General features: G+C 38.3%; 3 protein-coding genes and 1 pseudogene across 3 annotated transcripts; 2 read left to right on the forward strand and 2 right to left on the reverse strand.

Moving 5' to 3' along the window:
* Positions 1-732: 732 nt before the first annotated feature.
* Positions 733-1605, reverse strand: LOC107486226 (uncharacterized). The gene is made up of 2 exons (XM_052260730.1): positions 1239-1605; positions 733-1151 (listed from the first exon to the last, which is right to left on the reverse strand). Exons 1-2 carry the CDS (start codon positions 1603-1605, stop codon positions 733-735), a joined length of 786 nt encoding a protein of 261 aa, XP_052116690.1.
* A 2329-nt stretch (positions 1606-3934) lies between these two features.
* Positions 3935-6562, forward strand: LOC107486225 (uncharacterized). Its single transcript, XM_016106779.1, has one exon. It carries the CDS (start codon positions 3935-3937, stop codon positions 6560-6562), a length of 2628 nt encoding a protein of 875 aa, XP_015962265.1.
* Positions 6563-7772: 1210 nt separating this feature from the next.
* Positions 7773-9973, reverse strand: LOC110280607 (protein MAIN-LIKE 1-like). Its single transcript, XM_021141728.1, has 4 exons — positions 9902-9973; positions 8487-9229; positions 8316-8403; positions 7773-8222 (listed from the first exon to the last, which is right to left on the reverse strand). The coding sequence occupies exons 1-4, from the start codon at positions 9971-9973 to the stop codon at positions 7773-7775; spliced, it is 1353 nt and encodes a 450-aa protein (XP_020997387.1).
* A 1088-nt stretch (positions 9974-11061) lies between these two features.
* On the forward strand, positions 11062-13188 carry LOC107486513 (probable endo-1,3(4)-beta-glucanase ARB_01444; annotated as a pseudogene).
* Positions 13189-14397: the final 1209 nt, after the last annotated feature.

Raw genomic sequence — 14397 nt, forward strand, 5'->3', positions numbered from 1 at the left:
TGGAACTCCTTTTTTCTTTATTGAAGTCAATAACTTGCTATAATTAATTATGAAAATAATAGCAAGCTATAAAATCACATGTGAACAAAATAAAATTAAAACTGAAATTTTATATCACAGTTGAATGCAAATTTAATAATAAAAAATAGAATGATAAAATAATAAAAGAATACTCAGAAGGAATATATGCAATAGGTTGTTCAGATGCAATATTGTCTGAAAATAAAAATGGTGGTAGAGGATCAATACTTCCATCAAATGAATCATTAGGTGAAAATGGTGAGGTTTGGAATATTGCGTGAGAATGATGGTGGAAGGCCAATACTTCTAGCAGGTCTTGAATGAAAATGGTGGTGAAGGGTCAGTATTTTTCACAGAGTCAAAAAGAAAATAATTTTTTTTGTTTTGAAATTAATTTTTTAAAAAAGTGGTAGAATGACTTATCTAATATATTTCTAATTTTAAAAAAAACTGTAAATTAACTTTTCGAAAAATTAAAAACTTTTTTAAAAATAATATCAAACACGCAGACTTTTCATGATCCAAAAATAAAATAAAAAATAGCTTCTGCTACTTCTCAAACGGACTCTAATAGAGTAACGGTTAAGTTAAATTGAATTAGTTAAATTTGTAGCTGAGTCGGCAAAGAGTTAGTTACAATCTCTCTCAATTAGATTAGTTACAATTAATTACGCAGCTATTAGTGAAATTCCTTTTTCTCTCTTCTCTCCACTACCATTTTTCTCTTCTGTTCAATTTGGCATCAATACCTTTCAACCAAACACATGAGTGACGAAAATCAAAGAACCACCGTTTATTTTGAAGGGAGCACCGCGGAACTAGAGAAGAAGCTAAATAGCTTGAGACATGAATTGAACCAATAGCAACAAGATTTGCATCATTATATGCCAAACCCATCAACGCTGCTGAATAATATGCATTCACAGCTTCACCACTAATCAATTGAAATCTTCCAACATCACTATCCTCTAGCCCTGAATCCCAAGAGTGCAACATGAACAGATCAAAACACCTTAAACGTGTATACTTAGATTTTGAATCTTTTCCTCCCAAGTTCATGAAATCTTCTATGACTGAATATGCTTCTGACCTATACTTCTTACCCCAATTCGGATCAATCTTTGCAAGAACTGCAATTCCATACACAAAGTTACCTAGTTGAACATGATGAATATTGTAAACTCCAAACCCACATTATGCTCCTGAACTATCAGCACCGCTTTTAGTAATAAGCCCTCCCCATTGCTTTTCATACAAAAATCCATTCCCTCTAAAAGTGCCATCTAACCATGGCTGAATGGTTTCTTTCAAGAATTTCTTAACAAGTGAAATCAAGTCAAGAAAACCAACTTCCTCAGCTATCATTGCAAACCTTGCTGCCCTTGCAATCGATCTGCAATAACAGGAAGATGAAGTATTAGCTATTTTTGAAGAACTAAGAGCACCAACATCTCTACAAAGAGCTTGTTTGATTTCATCATAGGAGTCTTGATTGAAACCTCTAATAGAGTGCCAAGTTACGGGAACATGTTCTGCTTCCAACATCCATGAATCCCCAACAACACCAACAACACCAGCTATCATTAATGGGATTCTTATCACAACACCATGAACAAATTCTTAAAATTTATCGGGTTGTGTTGTCTTGTTAACTAGTATTTTTATTTCTAATAACATTACGGAATATAAATTTTTTAAAACTATGGTTCACTTTGTTCTAATAGTATAAATTATGCATGACACAAAGACTTATAAAGTCAAACTACTTTTACCAAAAAAAAGTCATAGGTTGACAAAAATCTCTGACTAAAAAGACTAAGGTATCTATAGATAAAAAATCAAATAATAAGATTTTTAGTTATTATTTTTATGTGAAAAAGTCTAATTTTTTATTAATAATTAAATTGAACATTCGGTATGTAAAATTTAAAATAATTTAACGTATATACTTTTATATTTAATTAGGTGTTAAGTCTGTTGTACAACTAGAAATAATGAATTTTATACTTGCTATTTAAAAATAATATTTTTTCTCTTTATGTATATAAAAATATAATTAGATATTAGTATAAAAAAATTATACTGATAGTTATAGAACTAACTCAAAATTAATTTTTTTAAAACAATTGAATCTTGATTCTAACTTTTAATTATAACATTAGTATTCTCTCCAATTTATATGTAATGAATATTTTAAAGAAGAGAAATGAAAATATAGATTAGAAAGATAAGCGGTGAAAATTTAAAACTAAATAAAAAAACTAAAAAAATATGTATATAATAATAATAATTTTTATTTGAATTATATTATTTTCATAATTTTGTTTTCTATAGAACAGAAAGATAGAAAAAATAGAGAATGAGATAAAAAGAGAGAAAAAAATAAAGATGAAGAATGAGAGTGAGAGTGAGAGTTTGTTAATTTTGGAAGAAAAAATTTTATTTTAATTATAAAAAATACCAGATGACATATTTTGATTTGTCAAATCATTAATATAAAATATAAATTATATATAGAATAAAAATGGTAGAGAGAAATAAAAAAATGGAGAGAGATAGATGAAAGAATTTAAGAAGGGAATTTATTAATTTTGAAAAAAATATTTTCTTTCAATTTTAATAAGAGAGTGTCATGTGACACATTTGATTATTAAATTAGATTGTAATATATGATATATAATATAAGTATATTTTAATTTCAATTTTAATACAATTAAAAAAAGGCATGTTGCACATTTTGATTGTCAAATTAGTAATTAGTCATTGATATTGATAATGATATATAAAATCGATAGTGTGGTTGAAGGAACGAGAGAAATAGAGAAAGGAAGAGAGAGGAGGGAAGAACTTTTTAATTTTAGAGGAAAATATTTTATTTCAATTGCAATGAGAGAGTGACATATGATACATTTTGGTTGTAAAATTAGTAAGGAGAGGGAAGAATTCTTTAATTTTGGAGGAAAATATTTAATTTCAATTACAATAAAAGAGTGACATGTGGCAATTGTAAAATTAGTAAGGAAGAGAGGAGAAATCTTTAATTTTGGAGGGAAAAATTTGATTTTAATTGTAATGAGGAGTGACATGTGGCATATTTTGGTTGTAAAATTAGTAAAAAGAGAAGAATTTTTTAATTTTAAAAGGAAAGATTTGATTCTAATTGCAATGAAAAAGTGACATGTAACATATTTTAATTGTAAAATTAGATATATATAATAGATAAATTTTAATTATTTTATTGTAAAATATTTAACAAATTAGTTATTTTAGTATAAATTATTCTGCTTAAAAGCAAGTGAAATGATTGAACTAAAACTTTTAAAATTTAATTTAGATTTAAAAAAAATAAAAATAAATTTATATTTAAATATCTTATATAAAAAATATTTTATGTATCAGTTATATTTAGATATAATAATATAAAATATATTTTGTTTGTTTTTACGTAAAGAATATTTTTTAAAAAAATTAAAAAATATAAATGAAAACTTTTTAATTTTTTTAAAGTTTTTAGGGTAAAAAACCCAAATGAGCCAAGGAGAGCTCAAAATTACTCAATTCAGCCAAATCAAAAATTCATACATGAATCAACTAGGACGAATTATTATATAATTCGAATCAATATGATTCGAATTATAGTTACATGTAATTCGAATTGATATGATTCGAATTACACTCAGGCAACAAACTAAAGTAATTCGAATTGAGTTAATTCGAATTACTATGAAGAACACATAATTAAGTAATTCGAAACAAGTTGTTTCGAATTACACTTAACCAATTCGAATTACTAGGAAAGCTTGTGATACTACATAATTCCAAACATATAGATTCGAATTATATATATATATAGTGCGAGCCAGGGTTGTATATATATGCTGTGAACTCATGTTGCTCTCAAGAAAGAGGGGAGATGGCTAGTGAGGAGAGTTTTCTAGTTCTGGTACATTACAGAGGGTCGATTAAGAGAAAAACTCGGTCCGGCGTGAAGTTCACTGATAAAGATCCCCTATGTATTATTGTGACGCCGACAACCACCTACGATGCTCTTGTTAGCTCTGTGCTGGAGAAGCTTGGTCTTGAAGGAGTTAAAAGGGTCAAGAAGTTTTTCTACCGCATTCCAACAGCGGTGCTCCATGACACCGTGAAGTTTGATTGTTTCACAATCGGTAGTGAGGAGGACTTGCAGGTTATGTTTCTCTCTCGTCGGCAGTTTCCCGAGGTAAGGACACCTGAGCTGTTGGCAAAGTTGGTTGATGTGGTATCTAGCTCGGGTGGTTCGAACCGGAATGCCACTACTATAGCCGCGGTTGCCGGCTCGAGCTCGAGACCTGCTGTTGCTTCATCCTCTGCTCCTGTGTATGAGCCACCGATGCAGCCTGTTGCGTCCCCTTCGTTTGCCGTTGATCTGAGCGCCAATGTTGGAGACGAGGTTCGGTATGGGGAACATATTCCCACCGAGGTACATTGTCCCACACCGGCTGGTGTTAGTGATGGTTTGTTTGATGATCCAGATGACGATGAGGTTGAGCCGGATATGATCGCTGATGAAAGCGGCGATGATGTTGGAACTACTATTCCGAGAAGGGCTACAGGTGGATCTAGTTTTGGGACACAGCAGTATCCACCCCATTTTTCCTCGTTGGACCTTGGTGCCATGCGGCAGGTGGAAAACGCTCTGCAGCCCTCAGGATTTGGCGCTAGAGACACCGAGGGGTCTGCCGGTATGAACGAGTTCCAGGTTGGCCAACAATTTCAGGATAAAGATGAGGCGCTGTTGAGTGTGAAGACGTACAGTATCCGCCGAGGGGTCCAGTACAAGGTCGTTGAGTCTGACTACCGCAGGTATGTGGGAAAGTGTTCTGAGTTTGGGAATGGGTACACATGGCTAATTCGGTTGAGTCTCCGACAGCGGAAGGGTATATGGGAAGTGAAGCGATACAACGGACCGCATATATGTCTTGCCAGCTCCATCTCTAGCGACCATAGGAGTCTGGACTACCATGTCATATCCACCTTCATTATGCCGATGGTTAGGGCTGATGCAGCTGTGAACATCAAGGTGCTTCAAAATGCCACGGCCGCACACTTTGGGTTCAGGCCTACGTACAGGAGGGTATGGATGGCGAAGCAGAAGGCCGTTGCCGTCATATATGGGGACTGGGACGAGTCGTACAATGAGCTCCCTAGGCGGGTTTTAGGAGTTCAGCTGACAATGCCTGGCACTGTAGCCGTCCTCAGGACTTGCCCTGTTCGAGTTGGGGGACAGGTTGACGAGTCTCAGGTTTATTTTCATAGGCTGTTCTGGACTTTCCCCCCGTGTATCCAGGCATTCCGTCATTGCAAGCCTTTGGTCAGTATTGATGGCACCCATCTATATGGGAAGTATGGGGGAACACTGCTAGTCGCCATTGCACAGGACGGAAACTCGAACATCCTCCCCGTGGCATTTGCACTAGTTGAGGGTGAGAATGCTGAGTCATGGTCTTTCTTTCTTTCCCACCTCCGTGAGCACGTGACACCTCAGCCGGGTCTGTTAGTTATTTCAGATAGGCATAACGGCATCAAGGCAGCACTCGAGGCTCCGGATGGGGGATGGTTACTCTCTGCTGCGTTCCGGGCGTTCTGTATTCGACACGTTGCAGCAAACTTTGCCTTGACGTTCAAGGGAAAAGATGCCCGGAGGCTTTTTGTTAACACCGCATATGCGAAGACCGAGGTGGAGTTCGACTACTGGTTTGACATTCTGCGCTCTGAGAATCCGGCAATGTGTGACTGGGCGAACCGAATCGATTACTCGTTGTGGACACAGTACTGTGATGGGGGTCGGAGATTTGGGCACATGACGACCAACATTTCGGAATGTGTCAACTCAATCCTGAAGGAGGTTAGAAACCTCCCTGTTTGCTCGCTGGTGAAGGCCACATACGGAAGGCTAGCTGAGCTATTTGTCCGTAAGGGTAGGGAGGCCGAGGCTCAGATGGGTACTGGACAACAATTCAGTCAATACCTAGTAAAGTGTATCGAGGCCAACCTGAGGACAGCCAGGCACTTCACGGTGACTGTTTATGACAGGGATAACTCGGAGTACACCGTTGCTGAGACGACTCCGACAGGTTCATTCTCTCTTGGTACGTACAGGGTCTCATTAGGGTCTAAGACTTGTGATTGTGGATACTTCCAAGCACTTCATTTTCCCTGTCCGCACGCACTGGCATGCTGTGCTTATTCACGGCTTACATGGCACCCTTACGTCCACGAGGTATATCGCCTTAGTTCCGTTTTCGGTGTCTATCAGATGGGATTTGCCCCTCCCATTCCAGAGGGTTTCTGGCCACCTTATGCCGGGCCTACCGTTATACCGGATCCGAGTATGAGGCGTGCGAGGGAGGGTCGTCCTAGATCCACAAGAATTCGCACCAACATGGATGAAGCAGATCCGAACCGGCCAAAGAGATGTGGCCTCTGCAGGCAGCCAGGTCACACCAGGCGTAGTTGTCCACAAGCCGCAGGCCCCAGCGGGATTGCTGGAAATCAGTAGGAGATTTGCTATGTCTGTGTTTGTTTGTTAATGTATTAGCACTTGTCTTCGAATTGTTTTTATTCGTGAATGTATTAACACTTGTCTTGAACTAAGTTGTTTCCTATGCGTAATGACACTTGTTATTCGTACCAAATATTTCTGCTGAATGTCTTTTAAATGATTGAAATTTATATTTAAAACAAACAACATTATATCATGGGATGACTGATAACGAATAAAAGCACTTCAAAATATAAAGCATAACGTAAAAGTAGAATACATCAAACTAAATGACATAACAAAACATCAAAGTACATAACATAGTATCAAATAACATAATAACAAAGTACATACCATAACAATGATAACCAACCAACAAGGTACAAAATATAAATATAACAACATGACATACACCACTATCCATGAATCATCTAAATAGGTGCAATCCAGTGCCGCAACGGCGTGGCACCCGTGTCCGGTAACCCCTACGTATAAGTGGCTCCTCATCCTCAATCAACTCGTCACTGTCATCCGGAACTGGCTGTCTCGGGGTCATAGGCGCAACATGCACGGGTCTGGATGACGAGGGGCCGGCAACTGAGTGTGATCCAATACTCTGGGCCGATGCTGGGTCCCACCCATGGCAAAAGGATGCGCAGGAGCTACCGTGGCAGGCTCGTTCAGATCTACATCCAAGGGTGCCTGTGTCCCTGTCGGCTGAACCCGTCCGGCTGCAGCCTCATCCTCCTGCATGATGGTCTGGATATCATCAAGGAAATGCGGTCCACCGAACTCGGCCACAATGCCATCACTAGCAAGTAAATCTCCAAACATCGAGCCAGGACTCACCCATGGAGTACTCTCCTGAAGGGTATGATCATCACCGGGAACACCAACGAAGTAATCTCCAAGACCTCCACCACCAAGCCCAGCATCAGTGTGACTCGTGGGATCTCCCATACCAGATCCATGGGACCCACCATCATGCCCGCCCTGATGGGCCCTATCAACCCCCGCAACATCACCTCCCCCAGGCATCTGGGCACCCACCCTCCTCCTGCCTCCACGACCACGAACTCTCCCCCCCACCCCTAACTGGGTCGTCTCCGGCATCCATAGCCCGATCCACCCAGTTCCACTCACGCTGGCTACGACGTGTCCCAACTCGTGCTCTCCGCTCAATACGACGTCTGTCAGGAACATCCTCGACCCGGTCCATATCTGGAAGTCAGCCTGCACCCCTCTGCGTCGCCTCATCTGGAATAGGAACACCTCTCGGATCCCCTAATAACATCTCCGGCAACAAAAACCTCTTTCCGTGCTGATACCACCATGTCAAGAACTCATGTGACGGTCCGGGGTCGGGCACGATGTCAAACTGCAGAATGTGATCAGCACGCTCCTGCCAGTGAAGATGCCACTCAGGGTACTGTGCCGGGAACCAACGGTCACCTCCTCTCCCGTCCTTCGACATCAGGAAGTCGATGTTCAGGGCGGGAGACGGTATGGGCTGAACGCCGCCAAACTGAGGTAAAACTCTATCAACCTGATGCCACTCGACAACCGCAAAATAAATCAGGGACGTCCTGCATCGCCATAACATCGTATGCCGAGGCTCCAACACCTCAGGATGGACAACCTGGATGACGTCGACTGCGCTATAGGGCATCCATATGAACTGAAAAAATCAAAATAAAATGGTTTGTACACTTAGTTAAGAGCTATAAACTGAAACAATGACTTCAGATACACAAATGTTCTGCGTACTTACCTGCCGAGGCTGTAACAAGTCGATCTTCATGCGAGCCATCTGTACCCGAGGTCCCTTGTTGCTAATCCCAGGATTGTAACCAGACCATCTGCGTACAAGAAAACAGAAGAATTGCTTGCATAATTGAAAATAATAACAAGAATAATATATAGTACAAAACAATAACGGTACCTCGAGGCAAGGGGCCAGCTGATCTCATCATACCCAGATGGTCTAAGTGTGGGAAACCTCCAGAAGATCCACGACTGTAATAACTGTAACGGGCCAGCTAACTTCACCACATGTCTGTTGGCGACTCGGCACATGCACCTGTACAGCCATGCTAGTGCCGCCGACGCCCAACTGTAGCGACCCATCTCCTCAAGCCGAGCAACATAAGGTAGCCATCTGATGTGTATACGATTGCCGGACTTGTCGGCAAACAGCTGCGTACCCAATAACATCATGATGTAGGCCCGGGCAAAGCGCCTAACTGTCTCCTCATCTGCCCCGTCTGGACACTCTGCAAATGTCTCCTGAAACCAGGTGCAGTTGACTGCGAATTTCTGCACCTGGTTCTCGGGAGGTAAAACACCGAGCAACTCATGGAACCACTGCCAAGCAGGTCTCCCACCCTCAATGTAAAGGTGGAAGTCGGTAAGGCACCCACTAACGTAATCTCCGTCGACTGGCAACCCCAGCTGGTATGCGACGTCCTGAAGCGTGATAGTGCACTCTCCGAAGGGCATGTGGAAGGTGTGCGTCTCAGGCCGCCACCTCTCGACGAATGCGCTGACTAGGGGCTCGTCTAGTCGGAACCATCTGTCGTTCAGTCTCGCAAGATGGTAAAGTCCGGCCATCTGCAAGTACGGAACATACCTCTCATTAAGACGCATCCCCTGTTGCCGCCTAACGCTGGATATGCAACGACGAGGCTGGCCAGTAAATAAACCGCATAATTAGAACAGATGCACAAACCACTAACATAAGCCATATATTTTATAACGAACCAGTAACTAAATCATGATGGGTTACAGATATATGAAACAAACGACCGACATTTTATACACAAACCGCTCACTCAAACCACGTGCCAATACCATTAACAAAAACATATGCATTTTCACATTTATCATAAACCACTACCATTAACCGCTAAACCATCACTTAATCCACTATCCAAAATCGTTAACAAAAACCAAGTACAAAAATCGCTAACAAAAACTACTGACCTAAACCGCTTGCTTAAACCGCTAACAATAAAATAAACCGCTAAAAAAAACCATTAACAAAAACCACTGTCCTACACCACCAACCTAAACCACAACCCCAAACCGCTAACCATCACTAAAACCACTATCCAAAACCATTAACACAAACCGCTTACAAAAAACAATTTCAAATACCACTAAAAAAAACTACATGCCTAAACCACTTGCATACACACCTAACACTTAAATAAACCGCTATAAAAAACCATTAACGAAAACCACTAGCCTACACTACTTTCCTAAACCACTATCCTAAACCACTAGCAATAACATAAACCATTATAAAAAACCATTAACAAATACCACTATCATAAACCGCTTTCATAAACCACTAACCTCGTCGTTGATCACACCGGCGATATGAGCTACTCCATCCAAACGATAAAGCCTTCCCGGATCGTCCCCCATCGACAGAAACAGCCGCTCTGGTCACACTCTTACTGAACGTTGGTCTTTTTCTCTGGGATTTGGTGGGGTATGAGAATGAGAAAGTGATTCGAATGAACTTGGCTCGAACTCCTTTTATAGCCGAATCCCTTGTAATTCGAATCAAGTTGATTCGAATTACTATGTAACTCAACTTCCACCTAATTCGAATCAACTAGATTCGAACCTCTCTCAAAAATCCACTTCTCCTAGTAATTCGAATTAACTAAATTCGAATTAGGTTGATATAATTCGAAATGAGTTGTTTCAAACTTCATTGGTTTGTAGCCTTCCTAGTAATTCGAATCATATCAATTCGAATTACATGTAACTATAATTCGAATCATATTGATTCGAATTATATAATAATTCGTCCTGGTTGATTCATGTATGAATTTTTGATTTGGCTGAATTGAGTAATTTTGAGCTCTCCTTGGCTCATTTGGGTTTTTTACCCAAGTTTTTATTTTTATTATTAAAAATTTATTAAATATATTAAAAAAATTTATTAAAAATTTTATTTTTATCAATTTAATAATATTTAAATAAATATTAAATATATATGTAATTTAATTTATTTTTAATTTATATTTTATATTTAAATATATATTATATTTTAGTAATTAATTTTAATGTAAAAATAGTTGTTGTAACCAAACAAAGCAATTATTATAACTTAATGTAAGATTTTGTAATTTGTAATATTTTATAATTTGTACTCTTTGAAAAAAAAAAACAAATTTAACCTATCTAATCCATTAAATACTAACTTCTTCAATACGAAAAAGGATTAATTGGTAACGTCCCGTCAAAGAATAAAGGAGTAACTTGTCAGTTGCCACGTTCAATCGTTCATCACTAAACTCTCCCCCATCGCACCCGTAACCATGCACATTAATTATTAATTATCTTCATAATCTTAATTAATTAATTAATTAGTATATTTTTGTTCAAAGGGTTTAACACTTTAAAGTTTAAACCTCAGTCTGCATCGTCTCAGACTCTCAGCTATAAAAACCAGAGCTTTAACCTCCGAACCCATCAAAAACAAAAAATGGATTCAACAAAAGATGAACCTTTCTTGTTCCCAACAACAATGTACGAACGTGATTGCTTTCACCCTTCTAAGTTCTTTTCTGCGAACCTTCTTTCATCTCCATTACCAACTAACTCTTTCTTCCAAAACTTCCTTCTCTGCAATGGCGACAACCCTGAGTACATTCACCCATACCTCATCAAACCCTCAGCTTCCTCTCTTTCTCTCTGCTACCCTTCTCGCTCTGTTCATTCTGATTGCATTTACCAAGACTTCAACCCTGATCTCACTGTCTCTTCCTCAACAAGTTCTGAATCCCACCATGTTATATCTTCCTTCACTGGTCTCAGTGTTACTCTGGATTTTCCTTCTTCCAATCTTAGTTTCTTTCTTGTTAGGGGATGCCCTTATGTTACTTTCTCTGTCTCTCATCAAACACCATTATTTTCAATGACCACTGTTCACAAATTCTCATCCTTTACTTCAAATTCTTCACTCACAAAGTATGCCCTCAAGCTTGACAATGGTCAAGCATGGCTTTTGTATGCTTCTTTACCAATCAAGGTTAGTAACAGCTATGAGACTATGATCTCTTTCTCAAAAAAATTTACTTCTCGTGATCATGGGGTTCCTCTGGTAGTGAGGATAGCATTGTTGCCAACTTCAAGTTCAGAACTTGAGGATGTTCTTGACAGGTACAGCTCTTGTTACCCTGTATCTGGTGATGCTTTGTTTACTAAGCCATATTGTGTTGAATATAAGTGGGAGAAGAGAGGGTTTGGTAATGGTGATTTGTTAATGTTAGCACACCCTCTCCATCTTCAACTTTTATCCAAGGATGCGGGTAATGTTACTGTTCTTCAAGATTTTAAGTATAGGAGCATTGATGGGGACCTTGTTGGTGTTGTTGGAGATTCATGGTTGCTGAAAGCAGATCATGTTCCTATGAATTGGTATTCTACTAGAGGTGTCAAAGAAGAATCTTTTGATGAAATCAAATCAGCTCTTTCCAAAGATGTTGCTGCTCTTTGTTCTTCTGAGATAACAACAATTTCAGCTTACTATTATGGGAAATTTATTGCAAGGGCAGCAAGGTTGGCTTTAATAGCCGAGGAGATTGGTTTTCTTGAAGTGATCCCATCCGTGAAGAAGTTCTTGCATGAAACAATTCAGCCATGGTTGGATGGGACTTTTGATGACAATGGATTTCTATATGATGCAAATTGGGGTGGAATTGTTACCAAAGAACGTTCATATCAAGATTTTGACTATCATAAATATGGTTGCCACCATTATCATTTAGGATACTTTCTCTATGGAATTGCAGTTTTTGCAAAGATTGATCCATCATGGGGTATGAAGTATAAGCCTCATGCCTATTCTATTATGGCAGATTTCATGAACTTAGGTGGAGAACATGATTTGAACTCAAAAGAATTATACGCGTCTAAGGTGTTTTGATCTATACACATTGCATTCTTGGGGTGGGGAGACTTTCCCTGATCAAGGAAGGGAACAAGACAGCACCAGTGAAGCAGTAAATGCTTACTATTCGGCGGCATTGATGGGTGTTGTATATGGTGACAACAATCTTTCTGCCATTGGATCAACTCTTGCATCATTGGAAATTCATGCTGCTAAGATGTGGTGGCATGTGAAAGAGGGTGATAATATGTATGAAGAAGATTTTACTACAGAAAATAAGTTAGTTGGTTATCTTTCAGTTAACATGAGAAATAGGAAAATGCGGTATTGTTATACTAGTAAGGAGAGTAAGATTGCACTTCATGTTTTACCCTTGTTGCCTATTTCTGAGTGTTTGTTCTCCAATGTTGATTTTGTTAAGGAGCTTGTGGAATGGACACAGTCTGGATATGGAGATGGTCCTGCAGATGGAGATGGAGATGGGTGGAAGGGGTTTGTCTATGCACTTGAAGGAATTTATGACAATCAATTTGCTTTGAAGAAGATTAGAAGCTTGAAGTGTTTTGATTGTGGCAACTCATTGAGTAATCTGTTATGGTGGATTCACAGCAGAGATGATGAGGAGAAATTCAATTGTGGTCATGGGAGCCATGAGAATTGACAATGACTTCAATGTTAACATAAGATTAAGCTATGGTAGATTAGATTAGTAGTGTTTTTGCTTGTGTCCTTTACTTAATTACCACTCTTTAAACTTATGGCTTGTTCATTTAGGATTTACCATTGGTGTTAATATATTTACTTTTGGGTGAAATCATTTTTTTACTTTTCTGTTAATGACAAGAGCTATTATTGTTATCATCATAAATTCTGCCCAAATCAATATTAAGATGCCAATTTTTTTTTTATCAGTCATTATATAGACGGACGTGTGTCACGTGTAATTTTCTAAACCGTTCGATCAATTGGAAGCCTTGATTTTGGATTTGACACTGGTCTCACAATGTTAGAGATTTACTAATGTTTAAATATTTTGATTTAATTAAGATAAAGGGATAATGTTAGAGATTAGTAATAATATAATAAATTATAGTGATTATGTTAGAGATTAGTGTAATAATATTAATTTATATTAAGATTATGGATGTATGATAATAAATTAATTGTGATCAATTGTTTTGTGGTAATAATTTTTATTAAAATGTGTAAGTATGAATGATAATAAAATAATTAATATTAATTGTTATTAATTGCAGTAATTAGGATTATACGTGTAATAATAAATTAAATAATATAAAATTTTATTAATATAGTAATAATTTTTATTAAGATTATAGGTTTGATAATAAATAAATTGAGTAATATTAATCGTGACGCTGGAGGACGTGACGTTAATTTTTGGTCTTCCGACGAATGGTCTGCCAGTTACAAGACCGATACTTAGTAGTTATGAGGTATTAGAGGGTGAATGCTTGGATCAGTTTGGTGTTGCATCTAGGAAGGCAGACTGTAGAAAAAAGTTTTATCAAGTTGACGTGGTTTCAAGGATTGAAAGATCGTTTAATGTTGGTTGATGATATTCAGATTCAGAGGTACGTGAAGTGCCACATAATGTTATTGTTTGGGACCGTTGTGTTTGGAGATAAGTCTGGAGCAGGGGTGCACTGGAAATTTCTGCTGTTACTCCGTAACTTTGCCAGGATCATAGAGTTTAGTTAGGGATCGGCATGCCTGGCACACCTATATAGAGCGTTGTGTAGGGCAACTCGTGTCGACTGTAAGGAGATTGATGGTCCGCTAATACTTTTGCTTACCTGGGCTTGGATCCGTCTACCATTTATTGCACCGATTCCTGGCAACCCTCGACTCTTTCCGATTGCAAATAGGTAAATTTAATTACTAAATGCTTTGAAAAAGTGTATTTTAAATTTGATTGATAAATGTT

The sequence above is a fragment of the Arachis duranensis genome, chromosome 4 (genome assembly GCF_000817695.3).
Source record: "Arachis duranensis cultivar V14167 chromosome 4, aradu.V14167.gnm2.J7QH, whole genome shotgun sequence".
NCBI classification, from domain to species: domain Eukaryota; kingdom Viridiplantae; phylum Streptophyta; class Magnoliopsida; order Fabales; family Fabaceae; genus Arachis; species Arachis duranensis.